The sequence below is a fragment of the Poecilia reticulata genome, chromosome 2, assembly GCF_904066995.2.
Source record: "Poecilia reticulata chromosome 2, P_reticulata-male-v2, whole genome shotgun sequence".
Lineage (NCBI taxonomy): Eukaryota > Metazoa > Chordata > Actinopteri > Cyprinodontiformes > Poeciliidae > Poecilia > Poecilia reticulata.
The window spans coordinates 4,891,720-4,904,711 of record NC_088831.1 but is presented as its reverse complement, the minus strand read 5'-3'; the positions used below and the strand labels follow the sequence as shown (position 1 = coordinate 4,904,711).

Sequence of the window (12,992 nt, the reverse complement as noted above, 5' to 3'; positions counted from 1 at the left end):
TATTTACTTATGCCCTTTCTTTCTTCTTTGTAGCTTTCCCTTCTTTCCTCATAATTTCTTATGTCCTCCTTTTCTTCCCGTCTCTCTTGGGTCTGAAATCATCTGGAATTTTTAAATAAAGTATATTTCATAACCCTAAATAAGAAAAGGTCACACTGATTTGGTTTGAGCTTCATTCTCCTTTTTCTTGAACGTTATCTTTGTATAACAAGCTAATGTATTCAAATCAATATTAAAAGAAACACTCATTCTTTTAATCATCCCATTCATTGTAATCTGTTACTTACTAATCTATGCATTGATGGTAGAATCAAAACAACATAAAACCCAAAGAATATGTCTGTTTCCTAGTTCTTCTGTTACCTCGCCTGTCATTAGCCCCACTGCTGTTATTCAATTCCCCTCGTGTCTCCTGCTGGAATTTTATAGTTCCTTCCTCAGTAAATATCTGCTTCAACCTAAGGCGTACATTCTACAGTCTGCGCCAGGATCCAACTTCACCACACCTCTATCCACTTTTTTTTTTTAGCAGTCTGAATGGGAAGCTGTCATAATTGTTTTCTTCCCACTTTTTTTTTTTTTTTACCGTGACACAAACATAATTGAGCAGGAGCAAATAACATGCACACATCTAGAATTGTGAGTTCTAGATGTGTGCATGTTTCTCCTAAAAGATTTATCATGTATCTCGTGATGCCAAAGCAGCAACCCTCCACATTCACTGTGTTTCAGGTGAGAGATTTACTACAAATCTATGTGAGACAAATACAGATGCTGTAAGCATACTGTCAGGTGTAAGCAGTCCATCCTGTTATCCTGATCGAACATTAAGTAGGAAAAGACAAAAAGCCGAGTCGACACAAAAGTGCAGTCACAAGGAAAAACTTGATTTCTCCCCTTATGTGAGATTGTTGAAAAGACTCCAGTCCCAAACTTAAAAGTCTGGACTAAGTCTCAAGCCTTTGGAGTTCAAGTCTAAACAACTTGCAAGCATTTAGAGCAAGAATCTAAGTTCAGTCCTGACTCTTTAGAGGACATCTTACTGAAATCAAACTTATGAAGTAAGGTCAGATCTTAAATGTTTAAAGCAATAGTCCAAGTCAAGTCTTGAGACATTGGAGCATGGGTTTCAGTCTTGTGTCTTTGGAGCCCGAGTCTTTGTCTTGAGTCTTTGTAATGTCAAGTCACATGGCAGTAGCAACTCACCAACTCTCATATGTCAGACAGAAAAGCTTGTAAAACCTCTTGATCAAACATGAGTTCAGAGTAAACAACACACATACTCTCATATTGGGCCAATTCAATATGTTCAATATTCTCGATTTTTAGATCGGCGTGGCCCTGACATCCTTCCAAGCTGTCAAGATCACTCTTAACACCACACAGCAGGAATATCTCTTCAGATGATATTATAGCACCCTGATAATCCGGACATCATTGAGATTGTCTGCAGGGTGAAATTTGGACAAAATCAGCATAAAATTTTTTCTGTGTGAACTAAACATAATTGAAGACTTCAATCTTCACTGTACAAGTCTGATGCCTTGCTTCTTCAGAGCACGAGTCTGAGTCTCACTAGTCAGTCAGGCCCAGCCTTTACAAAGCGAGTCAAAATGGAGCCTCAAGTTTTTAGAATGTGAGTCGAAGTCAAGTCTAAAGTCTTTAGAGCGAGAATCTAATTCAATTTTCCACATCTGATCGAAACACTCAGGAATCATGTTAGTGCCAGGTCTGAACAACCCCGAAGAACAAAGAGGAAACGGAAATCAATGAACCTGCCTTGTGGTAAGACGGTGCTCTCCATTTGTCTTGTGTGCACTTATGTGCAAGCACGTTGGCACAATGAAACTATTTAATGTGCTGCATGTCAGTCGGTGTGTGTCATAATGTTATTTCCATCTCACAGAAGGTCAGGCTTTGAAGTCTGGGAGTTTAAAGGGTTAGGGAGACAGTGAGGGTGTTTTATTGCAGGATGAAAGGTTAAACAGCTCTTTACATAAGTTATTGTTTGGTCATCTGATGCCTATTGCTCATTTGGCATTGTTTCTAAGGAAGTCTTGTTTAATGGTAATGCAGAAAAATCACATTTAAAGGCTGTGAATGAAATCTTAAAAATCTGGTTTTAGATCATTTTGCGGGTGGGGGGTTTATCAAAAGTTCATTCTTTGCTGTGTGTTGTGGTTTGTCTCGGAGGCGTCGCTGACAGAGCGGCATCTATGGAATTCATTTCACAGCCTCAAACGCCAATCGTTAAAAGGTAATGTCAGCAGTCGCTGCTGAAAAGAGTTAGTTTTTCCAGCCCTGCATGCGACGTCTCCGTGTTTGCCTTGCGATCTGTGGGTGTTGTCGCAGGCCCTGCACTTCCTTCTGTCGTGCTGCGTCTATTATTCCTTTGTTTCTCCTCTCTCCTATGGGAGTTCCTCCTGTACAGCCCATGTCCACACATTCACCAGCATTGAAAAAATAAATTTAACCATGATGGACGTGATCTTTCCATAAGTCCAGAAAACTTTTTTTTTTTTTTTACAAAGAACTCACATTGTAGAAATCACTCAACCACAGGTTGAGTGATTGCCACTCTTACTGTACTTGCAGTATTTATCAAAGTGATTTTGGCTTATTATTAAGCACAAATGCAGTTTATAGTTAAACTAGTGGACAATGGTAATGGCATCCTTAGTTATCAGGTTCTTTGGCTAAAATAATAGATTAGCTTTAAGAGTATGCTATTTTTAACATTCTATACAGTTCAGTCATGTAGAGTAAGTGTTGTAAGAATGTGTTTGTAGTGAGTAAATAAACTAATCAATTGATTTAGCAACGGTATTATTAGCAACTTTATGTATATATCACAAGTAAATGGAGGATGACTGCGTGCTGTGGCGATCCCTGAAAAAAAGAAGACGAAAATAAGAAGTTATAGCCCAACTAATGTCTCATTGCCTGTCATGAATAGAGACCAGTATCAGATTCTCACAATATAAGCCTGAGTGAAAATATCTAAATATTTTGTTTTTACATCAAAAATTACATGTATATGATCTAATTGATTTTAATTGAAACAGAAAAGCAATTGTTATTCCAAATACTACTTAATAGACTGCATTAAAAACATTAAACATGGACTGAATTTAGTCCGTAGTGTTCATTTGCTACTCGAGTCAATATACTTTTTAATAAACCCTTTTTCTGTTTCCTGTAGGGTATCAGTGAAAATAAAACAAGTGGATATTAGCTAGTAAATTAGTCTGACTTGAATAATCACCTAATATATATTTCTGCCTCAGCAGCAATGTGTTGTTCTTTCAAGTAAAACTGCTTATTGAAAGGATTTTAAACTATTGTAATGATGGGAAAATTCTGTTTTCAAAACTTGACTGTAATATCTTTTTTATCAGTAGTCAGCCATGGTCTAGTGGCTACCATGGTCGATAACGCGGCTAATTACACAGCTAATCTCTGCCTGTTTTGCTCCTAGAGACACTTTAGCAGAGCAGAACAGAAAAGGCACTACATTTGGCACATCAAGCTTTAGTACTAAATTCATCACAGTAATGGTTGTGTATTTAAAAGAAAATACTTTAATCTTCAAACTTACCACTTAATTAAAATTTCAAGAAATGAAGCTGAATATATTAAATGTTACTATAAAGTATATTGGGTGTACTGGCAAAGGATGGAGGTGGAGGACAAACTTTGCAAATTATGCCTGTGCAGACAGGTAAAATTACTGTTTGAACCAGGTCCAAATAAGGAACTACCCACCTTGGCTACAACCTCGGTATTTTTTGTATTTTTTTTATCATCCTCACATGTGTTAGTCTGACTTATAAGACAGTTAATTTATTAAGATGTCAATCAAAACTGCGTTGAAGACGTCTACATGCTCGTCAGCACAGTACAGAAGGCTGCAATGGTATTTTACCACAAACAGTCTCACTCTGTTACTATATTTTCCATTTTTAGATCAACCATTTAAGTAAAGATGAACAGAGAATGCATTGTGAATGAATGAAGACAGTAGGTCAGGTTGTGTTAAGTGAAGGCAGTTGGTCCAGTTTTACCATTGCGTTCATTTATGACTTGTAGCGGTTCATTAAAGCTTTTTTATTGTCGTAGTTAGGACGAAATGTAAGTACTGATTGCTTTTATGTTAAAAATCCATTGCAGCCGTGTCCTTAAAGCTACGCTTTCTTCTTTTTTGGGGCTTTAAAGAAAGCTCAAGGAGAATTTGAATGCAGTCTTTAAAGTGTAACTCGAGTGAAGACGATGGAGAGAGAGGGGAAAAGAGGGTTCGGTTCACAGAGCTACTTGGAGGAAGGAAAAACTGGAACCACACGCCCTTGGTCTAGGATTGCACTGCTATTGTCTGCAGATTTCTAATAGTTTCTTCAAGTGGCACGTTTCACAGGAAATCTGCCGCTGCTGGAGCTCCTTTGTCTGCAGGCGTATGTTTAAGATGCATAGTGCAAAAATATTCATACTGCTTGAACGTTTGCTCATTTTTGTCACCTTACAACCACAAATCTCAGTGTTTGTCAGTAGGAAGCGACAAACACACCTCCCTGTATCAACTTTTATCCATCTGTTGATCAACTGTTAGTTCCATGTTCATGCTCTCACTACAACGCTTCACCATAGAAACGACGGTGCATTCAAGATGATGTTCAATGTTGGTTTGATTGCACTTGATTTTATTTAGGCATAGAGTAAAACAAACTAAATATTTTTTCTTTTCCCTTCACAACTATAGAGGTGGGTGATTACTTAAAATGTATTACAATGTTTTTAGCTGCATTTTCATCGTCCATATTGAACAATTTGATATTTAGGAAATAAAGTCACTTGATGGAAACAAGGCAATTCCAATAGCTGATTTTTAATGGAACAATAAGCAGAGAAAAAAAAAAAAGAATTCCAACATTACAGCCAGTTTTTGGCATTTCCAAACATTAATTTTTTTTTTTTTATTGTCACAATAAAACCAAATTCTCCGGAGTAATTTTTCACCATAATGAAAAACGATATGATAAATGCACACCCCTAATTATACAGCATCAGTAGAATTTGTGTTGGAGTATGACTTAAAATTCTGCTTAGTTCAGCTTTACTCTGGCTGAAACATCTATAATGCACATACCAATGTGCTTAGTGAGGCATTAGAAGACTGTCTAATATTCGATTCTCTTTCATCTTCAGATTCAATGTTAACTGAGGTGAAAATAACACTACTCTGAGATCAGAAATGTTTCTCCTGATCTAGCGAGGAAATCGACTCGGCTGAAAAGAGCCAATTCCGCCCATCTTTTTTATAATCTATTATCGGCTGTGGAGGTGTATGTTCAGCAGCCCCCCCTACAGACAGAGTCAGGTACTCAGGCAGGACAGTGAGCAGTAAGGGGGCTTACAGGTTGAGGGCAGCTGCTGGCCGAGGCCTACAGTAGCCAGGGGTTGACAGCTTTATCTTCTCATGAGAACAGAGGAGGAAAGCTGGCTCCATGCCCAGCCAAACTACCACTCCACTGCCTCAACCTCTGCTCACACAGGCTAGCTTGACCTTGGACAGGGCACAGCCACCCTTGTCCCTCCTCCCTCTTTGGAACTAACCCCATGGCGCCCTCCCCCCGCTGCTCTCAGCGCCTCTCCCGGATGGAGGACAGGGAGGAGTTGGGAGTAAGGGAAGCAAACTGGCACATCATGTTTCTCTCATCTGAAATTACCCACAACACACGCTGTGTACATATACACACTCTCTGAAATTCAGACGAGTTCTTCCTGGCGTGGCGCGTCAGTCGCCCAGATGTGTGATTTCACAACTGGCTCCATCTTTTCAGTCAAAACTGAAAGTTGGACTTAATTCCAAAAGTATTCATGCAATTGGAACTTTGCCATATGTAGTCAGGTCACAAAAGTAAATGTTAACATTTTATTGGGATTTGAGGTGAGATACCGACGCAATGCAGCTCGTAATTGCGAAAATAATTCATGGTTCACACAATTCATCGCAAATAAAGATCAAGACACACGGCATGTTTGCTAATATTAACTTTTGGTGGACTCCATTAACCAATTAGGGCTCTTCAGGTTGAAGCATGATAAATTAAAATGAGCTTGATAATTTCCATTCTCATTAATGTTTTAAAAAGGGAAATGTTTACAGAAACTTCATAATCCATTTTATTTGACATTTCGGTTGTGATTTTTATTTCTGTTTTATTTATTGGTTTATTTTGGATATTTAAAATATCTTCGAGTTCTAGTGTTAAATGTTCTTCACAAAATTAACATTTAATTTATTTGTCTTTGAGAGGGCAGGCTTGCATTATTATGCTGCCATTATCAATATATTACTTGGAAATGGCCTCAGAACAACAATATTATTGTTTATCACAATATTTGCTGGGAGACACTAGTTCCGGTCCAAATATTTTGGGATGAGCAAAGATTTTTTTTGGAAGAAAAATAACACGTAGCATTTTTCTTCCACTTTACAACTGTGCATCAGATAGACCAGATCTGATCTTGTCTATCATATCTATTTATGTTTGGCGTTGCGATGTGGGAAAAAAATGTAAAATGGTCCAAGGTTACGGATACTTTAGCATAGAAGTGTTTTTATTGTGTTTGTCAGGCTGTAAACCAGTTAAATTCATTAAGGTGGTGACTTTATATATGTGCTTGCCGTTCCTCCTGCTGTCTGTGTGAATGTTATGTCCTTCAGGCTGGAGTTTAATGGGCTTTCTATTGATCTTCGGGTTCGTGAGAGGCAGCAGCTGTAATGGGCACATAGTTGGTTTTCATCTGTGAATTCTTCCTGTATCGATGAGCGGCGGTGCAGTTGCTTCAGAAAATGAGATGTATTTGAATCCATCTTGGAGAATTATTGTGATTCTATTTACGTTCATTGAGTTGAGTTAAATAAATTCCCTCCATGTCTACAGCCCACCTTCAGGTATTGATGTAATGCTGCTTGAATTTGCTTATTTCATTTTGTAATAAAAAAAAAACTAATGGGTATGAATTATAAATGAACTACAAAGTCTAACCTATTAAATTGAGGTAGTTTGACTTTCCAAACAACATTGGAAAGGCATGGAAGATTTTACTATTCTAACAAAGTCCATGAATGAAGCAAACATTTAGAATAACCTGTAGCTGCGTTTCTATTGAATTCCACAGATTTTATGGTCTTTAAGGAAACATGCCCATTAAAAAAAATTATAATAAATCACATTTTTGATTAAGTTTTTGAACAGGATGAGGTGGTTATTAACTTGTGCCCACAACTTAATTCATGGCCACAACTTGTTTAATTCGTGGCCACAAGTTAGACTTGTTATCTAAAAGTTGTTCCCATAAAGTAAATGAGCCGTTCCCACAAATGAAACGATTTGTTCCCACTAAATAAATGAGTCATTCCTTCGAGTTAAGTTGTGGCCATCGTTTGTCTCCAGATGAGCTCTGTAGGTTTTTCGATTGTATCAAAATCAGCGTATTTTGCAAAACCACAAAGGAGAAACATCACATGATCAAAAACCAGATGTTACTACTGCCAGAAACGACGGACAAGATGACAGGAAGTGGAAGGAGGATGAGGGTGTGGCATGTTTTTTTTTTTTTAATACTTACAGTGTGAACAAACTTATTCACATGTGATTTTAATTGCGTTTCTTATTTAATGGAATAAGAGACGACAGCAGGATATCGACAAAATTTGTGCACATTTGTAAAGAAAACACACCTTGTGTCTCATGAGCTTATCTTCCCAAGTCAGATAATTGACTTGTGGAACGATCATGCAGTTTAGACAAACTTAATTTGGTCGAGCGCCAGTGATAAAAAAAAAAAGTAAATAAAAAAAGTCTCATCAGAGCTTCTCAACTCCACTTTAAGACCAAGATCCTGTCAGGTTCACCCCTCAGAACGAAGATGGTACTTAAATACCTTATTTTGTGTGTTTTCAGCTGCACAGGGTGAGGAGAGGGAGTGTGCCTTCACGGACCAGCTGCCGCAGTGGGAGGTCAAGCGAGTGGCAGAGGGTGAAGGCAGGGTCTCCCCAGAGAACACCACCATCCGATGTGCCAAGGGCAAGCACTGCTTTGGCCTGTGGGAGAAAACCCCGCCTGGTGAATTACAGCTGGTCAAACAAGGTAATAACCAAGTTTTCTCCTACACATTTCTTCTTCTGTTGTTTGTTGTCACACTTTGCTGTTTCAAATCACCAAATGAAAGTCCGAGTTTAATAGAAAAACCCTGAACTTTAAGGTCAATCAGTTAATTTAAAGTCATGGTTTGAATTGGCTGTGTGAAAGGGAAGATATGAAACTGTTTTATAGAAACAAAAATGAAATGGTTAATCTATCTAAATGTCCAATTAAGTGTTACTGCTATTTATTGTGTTCTAGTTTGGGGCCCATCAAATGATAGTTTTTGGGGTTTTTATTTTTTAAAGTTCAAAGATCGCAATTTTTCTTGTCTCAGGTTGCTGGAGTCACCTTGCTGATAACCATGGCTGCCATGACGACCGCTGTGTGGTGACCAGCCTGCCACCTCTGATCCAAAATGGAACGTACCACTTCTGCTGCTGCGGCAGCGACATGTGCAACGTAAACTTCACGGAGGACTTCCCAGTGCCGAGCCCCACGCCTCCGCAGCCGTTCAGTGAGGACACGCACACAAAAGCCGACTAACACGGGGCGCGTTTGTTCATTCGTTTCACGGCTGCTTTAATCCGCTTCCCTGTTCTTCATGCGGGGCAGTGCACAAGCAGTTTTACCACTTTTCTGTTTTTGATGTTAAAGTTCAACGTATTTTATTAGGAATTTATATGCGTCATTTCTTCACAAGCCACTGAGATTCATGTCTGGACTTCAACTAGGACATTCTAATAGATGCTTATGCACTTTTATATTGACGTTTCTTGTTCTAAAGTGACAAAATAGTGAAAAAGTTGAGGGTGTGTGAATTATTTTTTTTGTTGAACTGATTTTCAGCCATTTTACTCGGGTTGCAGTCCACTAAGACCAAGTGAGAGTTGTGTTGAAATCAGTCAGTGAGTTGTCAAGCAGCTAACAGACATATTGTTATTAGTAGTTGGTTTTTTTTTTCCCATTTTTACCTGCGCCGCACCTGTGAATGAAAGCACGGTGTGTGGCGAGATCAGGGCGGTGTCAGCACCGGCCCATCTCCTCTGCAGACACGCTCTCCCGCCATCCATGCCGTCCTACTGCATTCCAGGGATTACACAGCGTCTGCTCTGGCTGTCTGCAGACAGACAGTGGGAGCGTGTCGGTGGCTGCTTCTGCCGCACCAGCAGATAACGAGGGAAAGTAAGGAGTTAGCGGCGAATAATTAAATTGGATCGTCTTTGATTAATCTGTGAAATTTTAATGCCATTTGTGCCTGAATTTTTAAATCCCGTTTCTGGTTCGTGGCGGATTAACTCCTGACGTGTCTTGGCAGATTCCTAGCTAAGTAGGAAATGTCTGTGTGAGTGATCTGAAAACAAAGCTCATGGATGATGGTTTTAGGGTTGGGTAATCGGAGTAGCACAGTAACACAGAAACACTTTACCGGTGAAGAACCAGCATAACTAGAGGATTAATTATCTTTTCTGACTGTAATGTTTACTTTTAGAATAATACTTAGTTTCCTCCTTCTTGAAGTAAATTCCTCTCATCAGGTCAGCTCACCTCGCAGGGTTTCTATTGGATTTAGAAAGAAAGTTGATTTTTGTATCTGGTGAAGTCTTCCTGTTGTTTTAGATCCTTATCCAATAACCTGATTTTACATCACCCGCAGAGATGTTTCTTTAAATTGCCGTGTTTATAGAAATGTCTGGAATTTTAAGTATTTTTCAGATATTGATACATATAGAAACACAAAATCCCATATTCTATTATTAAGCTTTCATATCCACCCACTTGTCAACCTCACCATCCAACTATCTATCAACACATTCATCAATATGCCTTTCAAACTGGCATCCATTGGTTGCTATGGAGATTTGGTGGGGCTGTGTCACACTGTATATTCGTTCAAAGTAAACAGAAGTCACAGATTACTCATTTAAAGCTCCTAGACTTTCACTAATATAAAAAGATGCAGTATTAATAAAAGAAAATCTTCATCTGCACTTGTATAGAGCAGCTTGAGATGCCTTTGAATAATCGTGATATAAAAATATGTTCTTTTTTTTAAACTATTGTTTCCTAATGTAGTCGTTTTAAAAAAGTCGGACATTATATTTAAGGTTTGTCATGAAATGCAGAGTGGTAAAAAGTGTTGTCATGTGAACTGCGCGCATAAACCATTTTGTATATTTGCCTACTTTGTTTTGATATGAGACTCTAGGCGCCGTGTGTTTTCCTGGAGCTCTAAACAGTCTTCTGCAGCGCGATGGAGGAACATCGGTGTATATGTCTGTGTTTATTCTGACTCCGTTGTTTTGATTAGAAGCCAAGAGATGTTAAGACGTTAAGGGAGCCTTGTCAACTCCTATATGTGTGTGTGTAAGCCAGTGTCTACATGCATGCATATGCTGGAACATCAATCATAGCTGCCCTCAAGCTCTAGAGGTCATCAATAATGAATCAAACCGTTGTCTCTGGACAACAACGTACAGATCAGAACATTGTGCTTCTCTTAGCAAGAAGTCAACGGTGTGATTTGGATTTGTGTTTTGTCATGTTTCCTGCTTGCAGCCCATGGAACGCTGCGCCTCGAAGAGACAGTAACTATCGCCCTGGCAACAGTCTCCTTGCTGGTTGTGGTCGCCGTAGCAGCCTTCTTTGGTTACCGCATGATGCACAGTGAGTTACCATGGAGCCTAGCTCTGAAGATCGATTTTTTTCAGGGCCATCTGAATGATTTTGGTTGCATTTCAATTCTAGTCACATAAGGAGTTAGTCTTTTGCAAAGGTATTCATACCTCTGGCTTCTAAATTATTGGTATTTCATGTAATGGTTCAACTCAAACCAGTGAATTATTGTGAAGTTGAGTAAAAGCAATGGATCATTTTCAAAATCTTTTGCAAAAAAAAAAACATGTGTCTGTATTAACAGGAAATGGCAAACAAGGGCTGCACAACCTCAACATGATGGAGGCTGCCGGCTCTGAGAGCTCACTGGACCTTGACAATCTCAAACTGCTGGAGGTTAGTGTCCAAACTAACTGTTTTCATCATCTCCACCCTCTAAAAACCTAGATTTAAGACCAACCTCATCTGATGACCCTCCCATAAAGATGTTTTGGACTAATAAAAGAGATCTATGAATGTAGCCTTGAAGACATCTTGAGATTTCTGTTAGAATAAAAGTCTGAGTTGCATTCAATATCATCTGAATTTCAACCAGGTTCTGTTTATAAAGAGCAAATTCTCTTATTACTGATAGAGAAGGGCTATGTTTTGTTTTTTATTCACATGTCTTCAGAGAGTAAGGAATGCTTAAAAGGGAAACCAAAGACGCAGAGACAGAAATAAACCCAAAATACATCAAGGTCTACGGTTGCTTCTGTCGTTTCAATGTGACTTTTATCATCCGATCATGGCAGGATGATACGTATGACGGGTCAGGCGTGTAAAAATAGGAATTTGCTTTTACCAACACCAGATCCTGACAACCTGATATGGGAGTAACCGGACTCGTGTTGTGATAGGAAGCCAATACAGTCTGGATGATATTCAGCCACAGGGACAATAGAGGCAGACAAAGACTTATTTAGGTTTCTTATATGGGTTTGCTTTTTGTGGAAGAGGGGGGCTCACATTTCTAAAACTGGACAGCTTGCTTTGTCTGTACATAACCAGTACACTAAAATTTCTTTTGTATCCCTTATATTTGTTTCTAATGAGTCTTAAAAGTCTCATTCCACAATTTAGACTCCCTAAAAATGTATGTATTTTCTTGAAATTGATTTGAAAATTAGCTATAAAACATCTCCTGGCATGTCTTGGTGATATTAAATCTTGGTTGGCCTTGAACTTTTTAAATTGTAATGAAAACAAAACAGAGGTGATTGTGTTTGACCCGATTTTAAAATTCTTTTGTTTGTTTTTAAATCACTGCATAATCTTGCCCCGGCTTACCTCTCTGAGCTTCTTCACCCCTACGTACCCTATCGGTCACTCAGGTCAGCAGATCAGCTGCTCTTGGAGGTACCAAGATCCAGGAGGAAGCTCAGAGGGGACAGGGCTTTCTCTGTCATAGGTCCTAAGTTATGGAATGACTTGCCTTTGCAGGTCAGAGAGGCCCCTTCACTGTCCACTTTTAAAGTTCGTCTTAAAACCCATTTATTTTACTTGGCTTTTAACTCCTGTGGGATCTAGTTTTAGAGTGTATGTTTTTGTTTTTAAACTGTAAGAGTTTTTTATTTTTTTTATTATGCTGTGTTTTAATGTACAGCACTTTGTATCAGCTGTGGTTGTTTTAAAGTGCTTTATAAATAAAGTTGGTATGGTATGGTATGGTATCATTTTTAATTTAATTTACTTTGATTTAATTGACCAGAAGTCCGAGACTGTAAAAAATGGGGCTTTTACATGCATCTTAGTTATTTCAGTTGCCAATGAAAAACTTTAGACACACCTGGCATTAAATTCTGATCTGAATGATTTGATTTCTTTTTATTTATTTATTTATTTTTATGAGACAAAAATTTGATAAAAAAAAAAAATTACTTCAGAATGAGGCATGGACTGCATACAGATACCAAGCCATACCAAGGTTTTAAAACAATATATATCTATAAACTAACTGAAAACTTGAAAAAGAAAAACGTGGGTTAAAAACGACAGAATTGAATAGGTTGTAGTAGTTATGCCGGGCCAACTGGTGGCACTGTAACACCACCATACAAAGATGTAAAAAAACACTGCAGTTAAAGAGACGTATATTCAGCTGGTCTTGGCATAAATGCAAATCAGTTTTATTGATAAATATCATACCAACAGTTAAAACAAGGTGGTGCTCAGTAGCTGCTTTTCCATTAA

General features: G+C 38.5%; 1 protein-coding gene across 1 annotated transcript in view; it reads left to right on the top strand.

Annotated features, from left to right (window-relative positions):
* The window catches only part of LOC103474116 (bone morphogenetic protein receptor type-2), a 34,211-nt gene that overhangs the window by 8,696 nt on the left and 12,523 nt on the right, over positions 1-12,992 (top strand). The window contains exons 2-5 of the mRNA XM_008424862.3: positions 7,965-8,150; positions 8,482-8,661; positions 10,704-10,811; positions 11,065-11,156. Coding sequence (XP_008423084.1) covers positions 7,965-8,150; positions 8,482-8,661; positions 10,704-10,811; positions 11,065-11,156 — 566 coding nt within the window. The remainder of the gene's footprint in view (positions 1-7,964; positions 8,151-8,481; positions 8,662-10,703; positions 10,812-11,064; positions 11,157-12,992) is intronic.